This window comes from Bombus terrestris, chromosome 3 (genome assembly GCF_910591885.1).
Source record: "Bombus terrestris chromosome 3, iyBomTerr1.2, whole genome shotgun sequence".
NCBI lineage: Eukaryota > Metazoa > Arthropoda > Insecta > Hymenoptera > Apidae > Bombus > Bombus terrestris.
The window spans coordinates 14,870,359-14,887,650 of NC_063271.1; the positions used below are offsets into that span (position 1 = coordinate 14,870,359).

Consider the following 17,292-nt stretch of genomic DNA (forward strand, 5'->3'; position numbering starts at 1 on the left):
AATTGCTTCTTAATCGATGCTCTTATTAATATGCTTTGTTCTATTCTTAAGATACCAGTCCTGTGCCAACACTTTGGATCGGTACATCTTTAGGATCTATACAAACGGTGATATTTAATACACCTGCTCGTGGAGAACGACACGCTCATCCAGTCGTTGTTTCTACCTGCAGTAAGTGTTATTGTGTTCGATGAAATGCTTTCTATGTATGTGCGTGTCTGTGCGCAGGAGACAAGATATAACCTAATGTAATGATTATCCTATTTGTTTTTATAGATGGATCTACGTTTAAGTTAAAGGGATGTATTCTATCAATGTTCTTCTTAGATTGTAATGGTGCCCTGATTCCATACTCTTACGAGTCCTGGAAAGACGACAGTATGGAGAGTAAAGAACGCAATAGTATGTTATGATACCTGTTTTTTTAATATAATATATTGCAATTGTTACATTATTAGTGACATCTACATAGTATGATTCCATAAAATAATGTAATTTGTAATATACAGGATGTTTCGAAATGGGTGGTACAAGCTGACATGGATGGACTCTGTATGAAAAAATAAACCGAAAATACAGAATAACGATTTTCTATTTGCGGCTTCGTTTTCGAGGAAATTAAATTTGAAAATTTTTCGTCTATGCAATTGTTGCTTTTGTAATTTAACCGATTACATTATACGTTAGGATTTTGATAATGCTATGAAGGATACTTATTAACGCTACATCTTCGCGAAATCAAATTTTACATTAACGAAGAGATCATTGAAATTGTCGTTCATCTTGCCGTAAACAAATTGTTGCTTCTCGAATCATAGAAGCATAAACCGATGGCAACGAATTTTGGGTCTATACTTGCTCAAATAGCTGCATAATCCTCTCTTGCAATGGTTCGTGACTTATTTAATCTTTAGATACACAAATTCGTTAATGAGACATCAACTAAAAATCCAATAGAGTAAGTTGAGTGATATTGCAGATTAAATCACCAAGATTAAGCATGATATTGTTAGTGTCCTCAGCATGCTAAATACAGGAGCAGGTTAATTATACCATTATAGTACGGCGAAGTCGCAAACGCGAAAAGTGTTAGCGTGCGTGAGGAATATTCAAATTTAATTCTGTCGACAACGAAGTTGCATATAGAAAATCATTATTTTATATATTTGATTTATTTGTTCACAAGGAATCCAGCTATACTCGTTTGTACTATCCGTAACACCCTGTAAGTATGATGTATTTAGTAGTGAGATTTGATGTAAATTCGAATTTTCATTGGCAAAAATATTTTTACAAATATTTTTTTAGAAACAGTTTTCTTCCAGTGACACGATGCGCCTTTTATCGTTACAGGAAGTCAAGGCAAATGTAATAGTCGAACGTCTTCTCCATCGACGAACACTCAAGTAGCTACCGGAGAGGGCTTCGAAGACCGCCAATTCGTCGTATTAGCGTCAGAAAAACAAGCGAGAGTTGTAGCATTACCCTCGCAAAATTGTCAGTACAGACAACAACTGGCTGAAAGTCATATTGTGATTAAAGCAGAAATTACGTCTTTGAAAGGTATGTATCGTAAATATCCCTTTTTTTCGTAAACAATTTATTTCAGATTTGTACAAAGTCTTAAGTTCTCGAATTAAGTATACATATGTATATTACTAACTAATTGGTATTTGATGATAATTATAGATGTGCAATATACAGTTATCTTTAAAATATGTAGTCCTTTCCTGCTTTTATATTGGTACACATTTCAAACGTTTCACTTCAAATTCCGAAAGTTGTGTGATAAGATGCCAGAATTACGTTTAATTTTTCTTCTAATCACCCGATCAAGAGAATTCACAACAACTTCGAATTTTAGTATCTGTTTAAGATTGTGGGTCAATAAGGAAGGAATTTTATGCTAGTTATATATACTTATGTAGTGCACCGTTGTCGCAGATCATAGTATAACAAACATACTTTGAACATTTTTATGTAATCGTTGGAATATACTTCGATATGTGTAATTCTATGTTGAATTATATTCAGTCGGTATTAACATTTTTGAGTAAATAGCAAATCAGTATTCAACTCATCTGGTAAAAATCAAGTTAGATTAATATAGATAAAAGAGCAAAATCTTCTGTGTGTTTCAGACAATGTCTGTCTTGTATGTTACATTTCAAATGGTCACATAGCTACTTATAGTTTGCCAAGTCTGAGGCCGCTTATAGACGTCGATTTTCTACCGCTTATAGATTTGAGGTAAGAATAACAATTGTCTCATTATATTAGCTTTGCGGCAAAATAATCATTCTAATTGCACATGGTATATAATGCACTATATGCTATTGCATTATTGCAACATTGCAAGACTGCAACATTTTATATATGTACATCGTCGAATGTAGCATAAAAGTCATTTCATACTAATGATATTATTTTCTTGGCTAATACTTCTAATTGATTATTTTTGGAATATATGTATATAATAGTAAAAAAAAATAATTATTCTAAATAACTATTGTACGTGTAACGGCTTTAACTACTAATTTCCTAATTGTTTAAATGTTTATATTTTTAAATAGTGGAAGCTTTAAAAAAATAGCCAAAATATAATGAAATATTAATCGTCGATGAGTCACCAAAACATGACATTATCAGCTGTTTAAAAAGAAACAATCTAATATTATTATAACGTACACAATTGTAAATATTAAAGTATATATTATAATATTTGCATCCTTTGATCGTATATTGAGAAAATACTGTTGTTGTTTGAGATGAATAGAATAATCATTTAATACAAGGGGAACTTCTACTTGATTTCAAATATAATAATCGAATTTCTCATATTCTGTTTATTATTAACGTTATATAAACATTTTTATATAAAACTTTGTTTATTAATTAGTTTTTGAATACGTTGAATTGATTACGTATGGAACATGTAACTAATTGCATATATTGATTTCGAATGGAATTATACGTTTTATTAAATATATGTACAGTATAGTTTATTTGTTTATGAATTTAAAATTGAAAATTTATTGATTTATTCATATGTATGCAGATATATTACTAAAAAACTTAATTGATTTTTTTTTACGTTTCATGTACTTCTCAACATACCGATATAAATATTTGTGAAAACTATAGTGGGCATACTTAAATTATGTTTACTATTATCTATCTATATATACAATTATATATACAATGAATAATAACTCCACGATCTCTTTATATTTTTGAAATACGAACTTAAACATTCTTTCGTTGCATAGCGTTATGCACCATGTATTATGTAGCTGAGTGAATGTTGTATAGATATTACTTGATATCTAACACCAATATAAATAGAGAATAATCAATTAAGTATATTTAGTGAAATGATAATAAGCAATATTAATATTTATAGCATGTAATTTCTTTACTATATCTAACGTATATTCGTTAACCCTTAATACACTTATAGCATGTTTCATGTAGTATTCTTTATATAAGCACTTCTTTTGCACTGTTTAATATCTTCTATATAGTTAATTCAAGAAACAGTTCTATGCTACTACTATTTACTCTATTGAATTGGCAGCTGTTTACTTTTGAAATAATAGCAAATTTGCATCTTCAATTCATATTCTTCTTACGTAGTATATTTCTTTTCTGTTAGGATAGTGTTCTTTTCTGTTTTCTTAAATATTCTTTTCCGTTAATATGAATATTCATATTCTGATTATTAAAATAATTGATGATTATCCAAAAATGTTTTACGCAACATGAAATATATTACTTATTTATATTGAGTTATTATATATCAATTTGAATTATACATATATATAATATACATATGTATTATACTATACAATATATATATAGTTACAAAAAGTTATTTATAACATCCATTTACACCAATTATAACACCTAATGTCTCTCTATATATTAAACAGTGTTTGTAATAACAATTTTTTGATAACTTCAATCCCGCGCTAGTATTAGTATTCCATCGTTTCCATTTAGATGGAAATGTATGTTATATATTCTATATATAAGGTGTTCCGTTTAAACAGAAACAGTGGAATACCTCACGAGGGATTAAAGTTATCAAAAAATTGTTCTTACTTCAAACATGCTTAGTATATAAATTCAAGTTAATTTTTTTAAATGGGACCCTGTATCTTTTTAATTAGAATATCATAGCGTTTGTTAAGGCAAATACAACGACTTGCCACGTGATATTATACCATGTAGTAAATTGCCGTAGACTAGGTCCGAAGATTAATGTAAATCGGTAACTGAATCGTCAACGCTATCAAATGACGTCACGCATTCCTTCTCTGATATTAGTATACTATCAGTATACTAATGAATGGTGTATATATACTTATACATATATATGTATTTTTTAAACATTAGATGTATGCAGTGGTGGATTTAAACCTTCGAGAGCTTGAAGTTAAAAATAATCATTTTGGAGCCCCTAAACTAAGCCGAATATTAAATAGTTTAGCCTGGCTAAATCGATATTCGTTAAACCAACAGAAAATTAATATTTCGGTTTAGGGATTGTTTAACTAATCTGTAAGAATATGATACTCATTTAGACAGTGAACTTCATGCGTAGTAATTAAAATACGTACAATGCGATGGCAGTCCAAAACTGCGTTTAAAATTCCCATGGCAAGCGAGTCTTGTTGGAGGATTCGATTATTTTTTACGCATTCTATAGAACGTAAAAATTCTCCAAAACACTTTGGAATGGGCCCATTGAATGTTTCGAATATTCGAACGATTATACGTGTTGATCCAATAGACATCGTTTCAGCCAAGCTAAAATTTATTTCCCAGTCTTTGCATATTAACAAATGTATTTTGTGTAATTCTGATAATCGTTTATTAGTCTTTTTGACAAGCACTTTAGGGGCCTGGCGCTTATATTTTGTTATTGACGCTAAGATAAATTCGTCCCTGGATGTAGGTACAGGGTATTCGAAAATGATTTGTCACGAGCATTACGTAGCGTTATTTTACACCTTTGGATCAATGAAAGTATGCCAAAAATAGCCGCAAGATTGACCTTGATCTTGAAGTTCAAGGACAAATTTTTTGGCTGCATCGTCGTCACGAGAACCAAACTTATCAAAGGAATTATGGATCGTAACTGAACCATTCTCTTGAAAAATGATGTCAAAGCTTAATCGGTCTTTCATTGGCATTATTTTCAACATATTTGTCATTTCCCCTGTATCCAACTGCAGAATGTAAGCACATTACAAATAAAATGGGTCTGAAAACTAATGATACTTTAACATCTTTTCCAATATCAATATTTTGAATTGAGATCTGTGGTTCCTTTGAGACTTTTGACACTGATGGTGACTAGAATATCCGATTTTGGATGCAATCAAAAAGATTTTTTTGGAGATCTTCACCAATCCAGAGGTATAGAATAACGCTATGATTCTTGTGACAAATCATTTTCGAGTATTTTGTATATATGTTTATAGTTACTCATTGAGTGTATTCTGTTACTCACTTAAAAGAATGAAAGATTTCTCGAGATGTACATGTATATACAATATTCATAAATATATGTGTACCCTTCATTTTTTTCTTTTTTTTTTTTTTGTATAAAACTCTCTGTAGTATATAAATTATTATTAAAAAAAAACAATACAATCAATATACATAAATTGGTGTAGAAAAATGTTCATAGCCTATTATACTTTTATTTGAGGAAATTATGATGATTCAAAAATATTTACACTAAACAAAGTTTAATTTTGTCCGATGAAATCTTTTTCTATCTTTTACCGTTTTCGAGTTACAGCTTGTTTCAATTGCGTGAGATGTCGTGTATATACTGTTTATTTCGTTAAACGAATATTTTTTATTTTTTCACGAAGGGGTGTCATTTTTTAATTAAAATTATACTTCATCTTGTACACTATGTTAATATAAGATGTAAAATAATACATATACATATGTATACATATCGTATGGTCCATTTTGATGTTCTTTTAAAGATATTAATATTTGATAGTATCAAATTTTGGTCCTGATATACAAAATATTTCTAAATGTACCATTTAGAATATAGAAGAATCCCTGGTAGAATTTAAAATAAATATTTGTAGGTAACAGCCTAATTTAAGACTTAAAAATTGAGGCAAAAATATTCACCGACAGTTCGAATAGCTTAATTGGGAAAACACTCGCCCGGCAAACGCGATCCGGAATCGAATTCGAGATGGAGTCCAGTAAATTGGATCGGTCGAATATTTTTTTCTCCCTACAAATTCAAATAAAATATGTACTCGCTCTTTACTTCTTATTACATAAAGTAAAAACTGTGCAAGTTCTTATCCCTACGGTCTTATACATACTAGACTACAAAACTGTAGAATTTAAACTATGAAATTTACATAATTATTTATCTTGTTGAAAACATCCAGTTTTTTTTGTTCAACTTATCGTTTCAGTAACATTTTTAGGTTTAATAAGGTTTTGCCACTTTAATCGTTATTTATATAATTTTATATATATATTTATATAGTTTTATTTAATCGTTATATGTATTTCTAGTGTAACTGTAAATCCTATTATTAATATTTGTTGTCTATGTAATTATCACGAATGAAATACTTTTAATATTTCCTTTGAATATCAGGAAGAAATATATTCGAAAGCTATGGTCGATAAAAACTAGACAATCTATTCCACATATCATAAAATAAATAGTAGTTGATTGATGGCCAAGCTAATTTTGCATTGATATTTTGTAACAAATGAAATCAGCTTTGAAATGCGAAAGACGAAGAATACATAGTTTGACCATAACTCAGAGATAAGACTGGGGCACACTCATTGTTTGTTTAATGTTTTTGTACTGTAAAGTACTTTGAATACACAGGACATCCCACTTAACTCTGTCACCCTCAATTATTTTCTTATTTGAAAATTGATAAAAAATAATCTTTCGAGAGAAAGTTACTTTATCTCAGGAGGGAAATTAAATTACGAGAATGAAGGTCGCCTGAGACTCACAGCTTCTGAAATTTCGCTAGTAATACATTTTCTTGAATGAAATGGCCTATTGTTTTGTTTAGTCATTAAATCACTTCTGAACTAACGATACCAATTGAGGGTTAAATTATCTAATGATATTCAATATATAATGGTTTAAAATTTAAAATACATTATTGCCCAAGTTTCAACACTCCTGTTCAATCAATATTTATTTAATGGTCAAAATTAGAGATATTTCGAAAACTTGATCGTGGCATGTTTCCAATGTACAAGTTAATATCTGCATTGCATATGTATTATTTATAGTCTGGATTCATGTTCTTACTAATCAGAATATGAGTATTATCACAAAATTCACTCTATTTAATACTATAGTTTACACTAAATTAAAAAAGATTGTTAGACAGCAGCAAGTTTTGTAAACAACGACTTCTGTTATTATTTTTTTACCTATCATTCGTCTTACATCATCCTCTTTACATATCAGAAAAAACAGCGATCGTGTATTCAAGTGGAATACATTTGTTGGAAATATCTTGAAGATAAAAAGATCCAATGTTTTAAGGGTTAATGCTAATTATGCGAACTAAAAATCTCTTTTTACTCGTGTATGGCTTAACGCTCACTTTTCTCCTGTCTCTGTAATCTCTAACAGTTTTCAGACTACAAAACATGGCATTGTAGACCCCATGTTGTCCATATGGGGTCATCAACTCTTTGTTAATGGCGATACCGATCAGTAAGTGATCTATAAAATACACCTTTCACAATATGTATTTTATACAATATACAATGCCTTGCGTGCTATACATATATATTTTATTTCTTTCCGATAAATCATCTCAATCCCTATACTTCTTTACCTCATGGTACTTCTTTGAACGTCGTTCGGACGGCTGTTTCGATTTTTATTAGTATTTTCGTTATATGATAAAGCTTATTAAATATATACGTAAGCACACATTTTTTCAATTTCGATATTATCATCCCAGTACATCTACATATTTCGTACAAACTTTATGAATCCAACAGATATCACACTAATTATTGTATATCTTTTTTACAGAATTGCAAAGACACTTTGCTTCAGCAATAGGGGCCATGGCTTATATCTCTCGTCGCCCACTGAGATCCAAAAGTTTTCTGTATCCAGTCAATTTTGGTATGATTCGATTTTATCATAATATCTCAACGAATTTAATAGGGAAGTTAAAAAATCGAATTTTATTATTCCTGTTGAATATTTATATTCCTCATTATTTCCTTCCTTCGTATTTAATTAATGTTATGGTATGAGGTTGTTAAATCTAAAATCGGTGTTTTCAAGTTCGTCTGTTAACTCGTATCTTGTCAAGAAATAATATTCTTCGCTTATAAATATATTAATTTGACTTCAGAATTTTACTACTTTCCATGCAATCAATGTTGATGATACATATACAGTAAAAACATTTCGATCGTGTTTTTATTTTGATTTGTCATTTAAAAGAATTTCTGTTTTTCTTTTGTGTATTAGAAAATTAATTTATTAAAAGATTATATAATTAGATTTAGAAAAAGATTTGCAGATATCGATTTCTAGTTTTGTTTTCATTTCAAAGTTATTTATAGAAAAAATAACATATCTCAATATAAATTTAGATTATCTAGCAATTCCAAAAGCGCATTCTCTTTTTTTATTGGTGTATTTATCGTTTATTTATGGTTTGTTTATTAGTGTATTGAAAATTGTTTATTAAGAAATGTTGCTTTCTTAAATCATTTACATCAAAATAATGAAATACAATAAATATAAATTTTTAAATATTTTTATATAAGAATATCGACAAAATCAGTTGAAATAGTCACTTAAAGTAATTATCACGTAGGTTTCTATTTTCTTTTCATGCTTTAGAACTACTGTACGTACATATTTATTATATATCTATATCCGCTCCGTGAGACGTATTTTTAAACTGCCTTTCTAAATTATATAATAATAAAAATTATTCATTTCAGCTTTTTTAAATCTTTAAATGTATCTTTTTGTAGACGTTAAAACGATGATATAGAAGAGCAAATAAGAATCGCTTTAATTCCACAATACATGTGTATTTTACAGTTATTTATAAACAATTTCATTTATCTAATCGTTTCTTTTATATGATACAATACAAATATAACGATATTTGAAATAATCTTTATTTACCTTTTTCGCCTTTATGTCCAGAACTCAAATATAAGAATAAAATTTTGTATGTAGGTATTTTTACTATATGACATACGCGTAGGAATAATTTTAAAAACATTTGAATTCTTGAATTGAATTTGAATCTTTTAACCATTTTAAATGTATTGTTTCCAGTGGTGAATTAACTGAAATGATGGGAGACTTGTTTACCGGCCACGATATGCCTGAGCCACCTAAAGAAAGTTTCTTCAAAGGCCTCTTCGGCGGAGGATCACGAAGCCTTGATAGAGAAGAGCTATGTAAGTTTAATTTTGTTATTTGTTATTTATTTATTTATTTGTTAATAGAATGGGTATGAATCCAATATGTACAGGCAATTATGTATAAGATAAGAAATAAACAAAACTAGAAAATACAGGAAGAAGAGCAAAAGTAAAAGAACAGTAACATAATGAGCTACATAATAAGCGGTATAAAACTAAATACACGTAATGCAATTACAAAAATTCTGCAACTAAAAACACAATCTAAACAGTGTGAAAACAGCTCCATGTATAAAGATTTCTTGAAACGATGAACAGAGCTACAGGAACAATCAATCTTATCCGTAAATGTATTGACTAATTTTAGTGTTCGATTAATTGAATCAGTTGAACCATATTTAGATTTTACGATAATGTAATGAAATATGTGATTCCATTGTAGAAGTTTTTGAACAAACGTACAAATAAATGAGTTGTAATAATTAAGAAAATGAGATTTGACTATTTACAATTTTAAATAAAAACGAAAGATCATTAACAATTCTACATTCAGCCAAAGAGGTCATATTAAGCGTATTTAGCTATGGTTCATAATTGCGATCATTACATAACATAGCTTTGTTCATAGGAAAAGCTATATAGATAAGGAATTTATGTCCAACTGTCTGAATGGTCAGATTTTATGTTAAGAATCGAGAAAACGAAACAGTTAAAGCATACTCTAATTGAGGTCTAACTACCGGAAAATATAATACGTTCATAATGAAAATGTCTTTAAAATTGGTAGGAGAACGAGCGATAGAATTTAACGATTTAAGAGCAGTGCACACAATTTTATGCAATGCTTTCAGCTTAATGTAGGTATAATGCAGATACCAAGGCCATTAATTGCACTAGCTACTAATTCATGACCATTAAGCGCATATTCAAAGATTATAGAACGACTGTTACGGAATTACCTCATTACATAGCATTTAGCGAGATTGAGATTCATTTTGTTTATTATACGTCAATCACAATATCTGATTAGATCAGATTTGGTGTTACATTCTATCTATTATGATATTACTATCTTTCCAATCATTTAAGATATTACTGTATATACAAGCGAGTAAACGAATATCAGCGAACGAACAAATTGCTTTGGAATGAAAAACTATAAAAGTATGGTTTAGGCGAAGAATTTTTGAATTTTATTGCTGGTAATTTTTATAAATCAGAAATAACGAAAATAGTTACTTCTTAGGGAAGTGTATGTAATAGCAATAACCATATTTTGATTAAATATAATTTTAATAAGATTAAATGTAATATATGATAGAAATATTATTTGAAAAAAGAATATTTCATATTTATGCGTTATATTAAGACGATAACGTATCAGAGAATCAATAAATTAAGTAGCCGAATTAATGTTATTTTCAGTTGGAGAATCAAGCGGTCGAGCTTCCCGTACGGTTGCAAAACATATACCAGGACCGAACGCAGCAACGGAAAATATGCGAGAACGTGTGACAACAGCGACGGGAGAAGTAAACGTGGCTCATCAAATGGTTCTCGAGCGAGGTGAAAAGTTGTCGCAACTGGAGGAGCGAACAGGACGCATGATGTCCGAAGCTGAGGGTTTCTCGCAATCTGCTCACGGATTGATGCTCAAGTACAAAGACAAGAAATGGTATCAGCTATGAGAACGTCGTCCGAGTTCTATCCAAATATGGAATAGCGTACAATTATACTGTAATTTAGCGTTCACATTTCACCTATAAGTTCTGTCGTACCAAATAGGAGAACGTAACTAAAACTCGACAATTAAGTAATTGCGAACTTTACACGCACACACAGGAAACATGTTACATGATAAAGAGTGAGAGCTGTATTCGATTAAGTATGTATGTGTAGTTGACTGAAGCGTGTACAACGAGTACTTGAATGCGTGAGTGTGTGCGTGTCTGCTTCAAAGACGAGGCGAGAAAGAAAGCGAGAGAGGATGAGAGGAAGAGAGCGGAATAAGAGTAAAGGAAACATATATGAGATACTTTTACAAGCAGGTAATACACACGCACATCTTTCAGCAAAGAATATAAAAAAAACGTCGTATATACACGTATAAACACAAGTAAGATTAAATATATATATATATATGCGCGATTTCGAACATGTGTAATAACCTCTATATACATATACATATACACATAACGTATAACGCGGCAAATGAATGATATGCACGAAACATGTGAACCAAATAGTAAAACCCAGGAAAAGTGAGGTGGCCACTATTAAAATTAAACAAATTGTTAGTTCATATAGGTTATATAAGATATAAAAAAATAAGTATTTAGGCAAATATAGGAAACTGATTCAACTACATGCGAGTCAATACATATAATTATGTAATAATTCGCCTTTTAACCGATCGGTTCCGTTAATCCATTCGGACGTCCTGTAACATTAAATCGTTCCCGTGAACCGGTACCTTGTCTTTGTTTGTTCCTCCTTCGCAAACAAAACAAAACTTTGCAAAACAAAACTCCTTTGCAAGAAATATATATGTGTATGTCACAAAAATATCTACCCACCGGAATACATATCTCATATTTAATTTTTTAAATATAATTATTTAGTATATATATATATTTTTTTTATTTTATTTTCAAACAATAAGTCCATTACTATGAAATAAACTAATAAATATGTGCCGAAAGTAGACTTCGAATTATTTTCTTTTTTTTACTAATATGTAATTTTATTCAAAGTATGTCAAATACGTAACACGGTCGGATGCTTTTGTGACTAACTATACCTACATATGTACCTATATACATGTGCATATTTAGAAGAAAATAACCAAGGCAGATGCACGAATAACTCATCAACGCTAAAGATCCAAATCAGAAAGTTTGAACAAGACCCTGTTGTTGAAGGTGCAGCGACGTTGTTCCGAATGTATTGACAATAAAGATAATTAATTAATTGAGATAATAGCGTACTGAATAAACGTTGAATGCAGTGTAATATATAATTTATCCACGATGTCAGATATTCGGGCTCGTACTATTCTCGTCTATAATAGACCTGTTGTGTCGTCACATCGTTGATAAGTTGTATATTAGTTGTTATTATAATTGTAGTTATCGCTAGATATGCTATGTACATAAAGGAACAAATGCAGTAGGAAAAGTATTATACGTTAAAACAAAGAGCTGTTTGTATAATAACGTGTTGTAAGTTACGCTATTTCAGCGTGAATGATGAATTCAATTGAATTTATGGTATATAACGACGAGAACGAAAGAGAGCTACTGTAATTTTAAAAATTATACGTAGATTAGATTACTTAAAGACAATATATAATATACATATACGTACGTACGAGCTGTATGTATGTATGTATGTATGTATGTATGTATAAGTTCATTTGAATTTATCGAGGCTCTGAATCGTCGTACTGCTTCCATAGCAATAATTGTATAGTTGATGTTAATGGTACTAATCACCTGCATAAAACTATATTATAATGTGTCTTGCAGAGAATTAATTAGATTGCAATTTCTTCGAGTTAAGTCAACATTTTCTTGATATAATTTTCCTCGGACAATATACGCAAGCAGAGGTTTACTGGCAAACTTTTAAACCGCCATAATACCTTTTGTCACGAGATGTATCTGTTATCGAATGATTACTACTGTTGTGGTCCACGAAAAAACAGGGTGGACTTGTTCGAAAATATCGTTGTAACACCCATACAAAAAGTTTTTCGAATTTTGGGATTGTGATATACATATATACAAGTATAACGTACACAAGAGAACCGAGAATTAATCTACTTTAATTCGTTTAACTTATTAACTGATATCTTTTTTCGCGGCAGCTCTTATTGTCTTAGTATCGGTAGTATTCGAAGTCAAGCAGCTCGATACACCACAGATCTTCTAAAAATATAAAAAGAAAAAAAGTAATCGCTATCGTGTGGTGATATATTAATATAAACAAAGTTAACAAGTGTGTCGATATCCTATAAGAGAGAAAGAAGAGAAACCAATAGTGTATTATGCGGATAAAAAAATATCCTTCTCGGATCTTTTGTGAAAGTGACGAAAAGTTGTTTACTGCTCTAACAATAGAATAGTAGTTAAATGTATAATAGTTGCAAACAAGAAACAGAAGATACATTATTACTTAAGTGTTTGATAATATAACATATTCTAACACTTGTTGTATAAAGACTATTGTTTAGGTGATTCTGAATTATTTATCATATCAAACAGGTTGAGATGTGTTTGAAAATAATTTATTGTAATAAGGGGAGTATTTAAAATTAGAACAAAGAAAAATATAACAGACGAGTAAAGATAATTATTAATTGGAAGTTCTATTTAACCTTTATCTATAATATTTCGTTCCGCTTCTCAAACAATAGATGAACCAGAAAATACAATTTACTATACATATACTTCATCGGTCAAATTATTTTCATACACAAACACAATTGCAAGGCTAGTTAACTTTTTTTATTGCTCGATTAAGTTAAAGATCCTCCTCGCGATACAAAATGATTGTTCCCCTTTTCGATGAAAGGAACATTGTTTCGCAGATATCTGTACTTAATTTTAGAAATCGATCCAACGTTTCAGCTATTTGAGGAACTTGATTTTCAGAAGAAAGTAAGCCCGATCATCTTGTAACGTACATTACATATACATATATAGATATTTATTCGTTCTGTTTGAATATGTTCGAACGACCGGTAGCTACCTCTCCTACTCGCTACACTCTTTGTATCGAATGTTCATCGGCTATTCTGTCTAACCTATTTCAACGCTGTGGCCTGAATCTGTAAATCTAATATTGTACATGAAATTTTGTCCTTAGATGCAGCGAAATATCTAATACTCTCGATTTATACTATTACTAATCTAGTACAATTCTTATTTTTCAAGAAATATAATACCATGTTATTGTAAAAGTACTGCCTCGAGGACAGACTGTATCTTGGCTCCGATTAATAAATGAGTTTGAACCAAATTGAGGATTCGTATCTTTTAATAAATACAATAATTCTTTATAAAAACCTTATCGTTTATTAGCTTCATGCACACACACATGCCTTTACCTTTATTCTTTTGATAAGAAATTGTATTTTTATCTTTTACCATGCTTGATAGCCAAATTTTATAGATTACAAGTAAAATTGTACTCCACCCTAAATCATACGAAGATACTCGAGTTTTAAATCAAAATGTTCAATTACGCTACCGGACTAGTTACATGTTTAAACAAATAACGCGAGAAAATAACAAGTTAGATATATGTATATACAAATAGATCATACTTCTTCATAACAGTTCTTGCATTTATTTTGCTTTGGTTTTATTTGCTTGGAAAATATATTTTATCTGAAAGTAACAGAGAAAACCCGGAAACATTAATCTCGTAAGTTACAATTAAACCTCTCAGGAGTTAAAGTAAGCATTCTTGTAAAGTTTTCTGCGAGATATCAAACACATTGTGCTTCTACAGTGTGGTCAAATTTTACTGTTTTTCTTTTAATTATTGATTATCCGTAATGTTAATCAAAATTGACGATGATCGAAAGCGACTAAAAGAAATTTCTTCATCGGTTATTGGTATTCAAAAAGATCCTGATCTTTTGTAGTGGTTATTAGTAATCAGAACGCTAAAATATTAAGATTCTTGAATTATTTTATTTTTTGAAAATTTCTTTAAGATTCAGTGATCACAGTTCACCATTTACACAAAGATTATCTTTGTCTCAATGACTTCCTCGAGACAAATTTTAGAAATAACTGCTATTTTTTACCCTTACCGAATGCAGTGAGTTTTAAGCTTTACGAGATCGAATTGTTTTAGAAATTGACAGGAATTTTCGTCCGAGATTTCGAATTTTGTGTTAGGAAAAAATAAGTAAACTTAAAGTTGCAGTATAACGAATTGCTTGGTTTAAATGATGATTTCGAATAACATTTTTGAATATTGATAAACAGTACCAACGCTTCTATATTCCGTTATCGACAATAACAAAAATTTATTTTTGCGGATAAACAATCAACCACTAAAAGTTGAATCTGTCTTTTTCCGATACAGTCCGAAAAATATTGATCACATAATTTCTCTTTCACAAAGCCCTTCAAGTCGTTTTGGTCTGTTAAAATTCCCGTGTTCGAAAAAGTTAATAGACAAAACCTCCACAACTCGTAGATTAGCTTTTCTCTTCTAATTCGAGTTGCCAAAGTTCGATCAACGTATCGAAAATATTTATCTGACTCGCATATACGATGTGCGCGTGTACGAAATAGCAAGATAACTTACATTGAAAGATACGGTTATTAAAAATGCAGATTATGGAAAATTAGGCGGACGATATTTAATCAGATCCTTGGAAATTGAGGTTCGAACAGAGAACGATTACTGTTATTGACACCAGCCAGGTAATTAAATTAGTTTCTGCGACTCTTCCGCTGTTAGGATAGGCATCGGCCTGGAATAATACACTGCCGAGTTCCTGTCTTTTTTACTCTGCAGCGGCAAAGGTGCTCTCAACCACACCCGCCGCGTACACTTCTCATTTCCAATTTAAAAATAATGAGAATTTACTGCGAATAGGTGCCGCTGTCGCGTACAGATACTCATCGAGTTTGAGCTCGCTTGTGGGAAGTGGAATGAATTGAAAAAAATTCAATTTAGCGTCAGTATACCGCATTCTTTTCCCTTCTCTTCCCTTCCCTCTTTCTGCCGACCCTTCTCTTCCTTTCTCTCTTTCTCGCCTTTTTCTATCTGTGCCTCCTTCTCTTAAGGTAGTGCGGAATATCGAATGTATCAAAATCGTGTATACGCCGTACCAATGTCACTCTAAAATAAATCTGTAAGAAAGTAAAAGACAAAGAAAGGAAAAGGAAGAAAGAAAGAAACTAAAGTGCTGCTACGAAATAAGAGAGTGATCGTTTACTTGCTTATTCGTTAACTTGTGTTGGTAATTGATCGGTGTCGTTTTACGGTAACCTTTAAACAGCAATATCCGAGAGTTGAGGTATTTGTGCGATGTCTCGTGGAACAAGAAGAATCTTCGCAATCGCGATCGCAATGACAATCGAAAGGTAGTGGATGGTGGTGAAAGGATGCTAGCGAACGATCGAAGGGAAGAAACGAATAAAGAGCCCGAGAGAAACGGCAGTCTGTCTTGAGTACGCGTAATAAAATGTAAATGCGTGCCAATTCGCGGCCAATATCGAGAGTTAGCTTGCCAAGGTAGTTTTCCGTTTACTCGTCGGATCGGCATAACACTGAGTAAGTGGTGAGTATTGGAACGAACGCGAACGTGTGCACCGAACGGGCCCGCGGGCTTCGCCGTCATTTGCATGAGTAACGGTGGAACCAAGAGGTTAGGGTAGCGAGACGAGTAATTTATAGTCAATAATTCTTGGCGAAGCAATTTTCGCATCGAGCGCGAACGTTTCCTCCGGAACGAAGAAGGAGAAATAGGAGAAGGACGGGATCTGGAGAGGGAAGAGGAGGAGGAGGAGGCGGTGCCGTAGAGGCGGCAGGAAATGAGGCGGAATGTTAAATAGCTGCTGTAGCTTCTCCCTAGCCTGTCATCTCAGGTAGCCCTTAAACTGCACGTGGGAATTATTCGCCATGCGACTACCTATCTTTTCAACATCCAGATACATCTCGTTCGCGCGACAACTAGTCTGAATTATACCTTCAACTTCTTACCTCTTTTATCTTCGTTACTTTTACCTTACAATTTTCTTCTATTTTCTTCACATTCCTTTCAGCTAATAATTTGAATTTCTTCCACGAAGAAATCTCATAAACATGAAATAAATTTTT

General features: G+C 31.2%; 1 protein-coding gene across 10 annotated transcripts in view; it reads left to right on the forward strand.

The window, feature by feature from the left end:
* Nucleotides 1–14,466, forward strand: part of LOC100650584 (syntaxin-binding protein 5) — a 74,940-nt gene extending 60,474 nt beyond the window's left edge. For 9 of the 10 annotated variants that reach the window (XM_012318515.3, XM_012318516.3, XM_048404609.1 and 6 more), the window contains 8 exons: nucleotides 52–171; nucleotides 277–402; nucleotides 1,354–1,563; nucleotides 2,142–2,250; nucleotides 7,667–7,750; nucleotides 8,078–8,173; nucleotides 9,356–9,480; nucleotides 10,870–14,466. In XM_012318515.3, the coding sequence (XP_012173905.1) occupies nucleotides 52–171; nucleotides 277–402; nucleotides 1,354–1,563; nucleotides 2,142–2,250; nucleotides 7,667–7,750; nucleotides 8,078–8,173; nucleotides 9,356–9,480; nucleotides 10,870–11,132 (1,133 nt within the window). In that variant the 3' untranslated portion in view covers nucleotides 11,133–14,466. The remainder of the gene's footprint in view (nucleotides 1–51; nucleotides 172–276; nucleotides 403–1,353; nucleotides 1,564–2,141; nucleotides 2,251–7,666; nucleotides 7,751–8,077; nucleotides 8,174–9,355; nucleotides 9,481–10,869) is intronic. The other variant, XM_012318518.3, reaches the window with a different exon arrangement.
* Nucleotides 14,467–17,292: the final 2,826 nt, after the last annotated feature.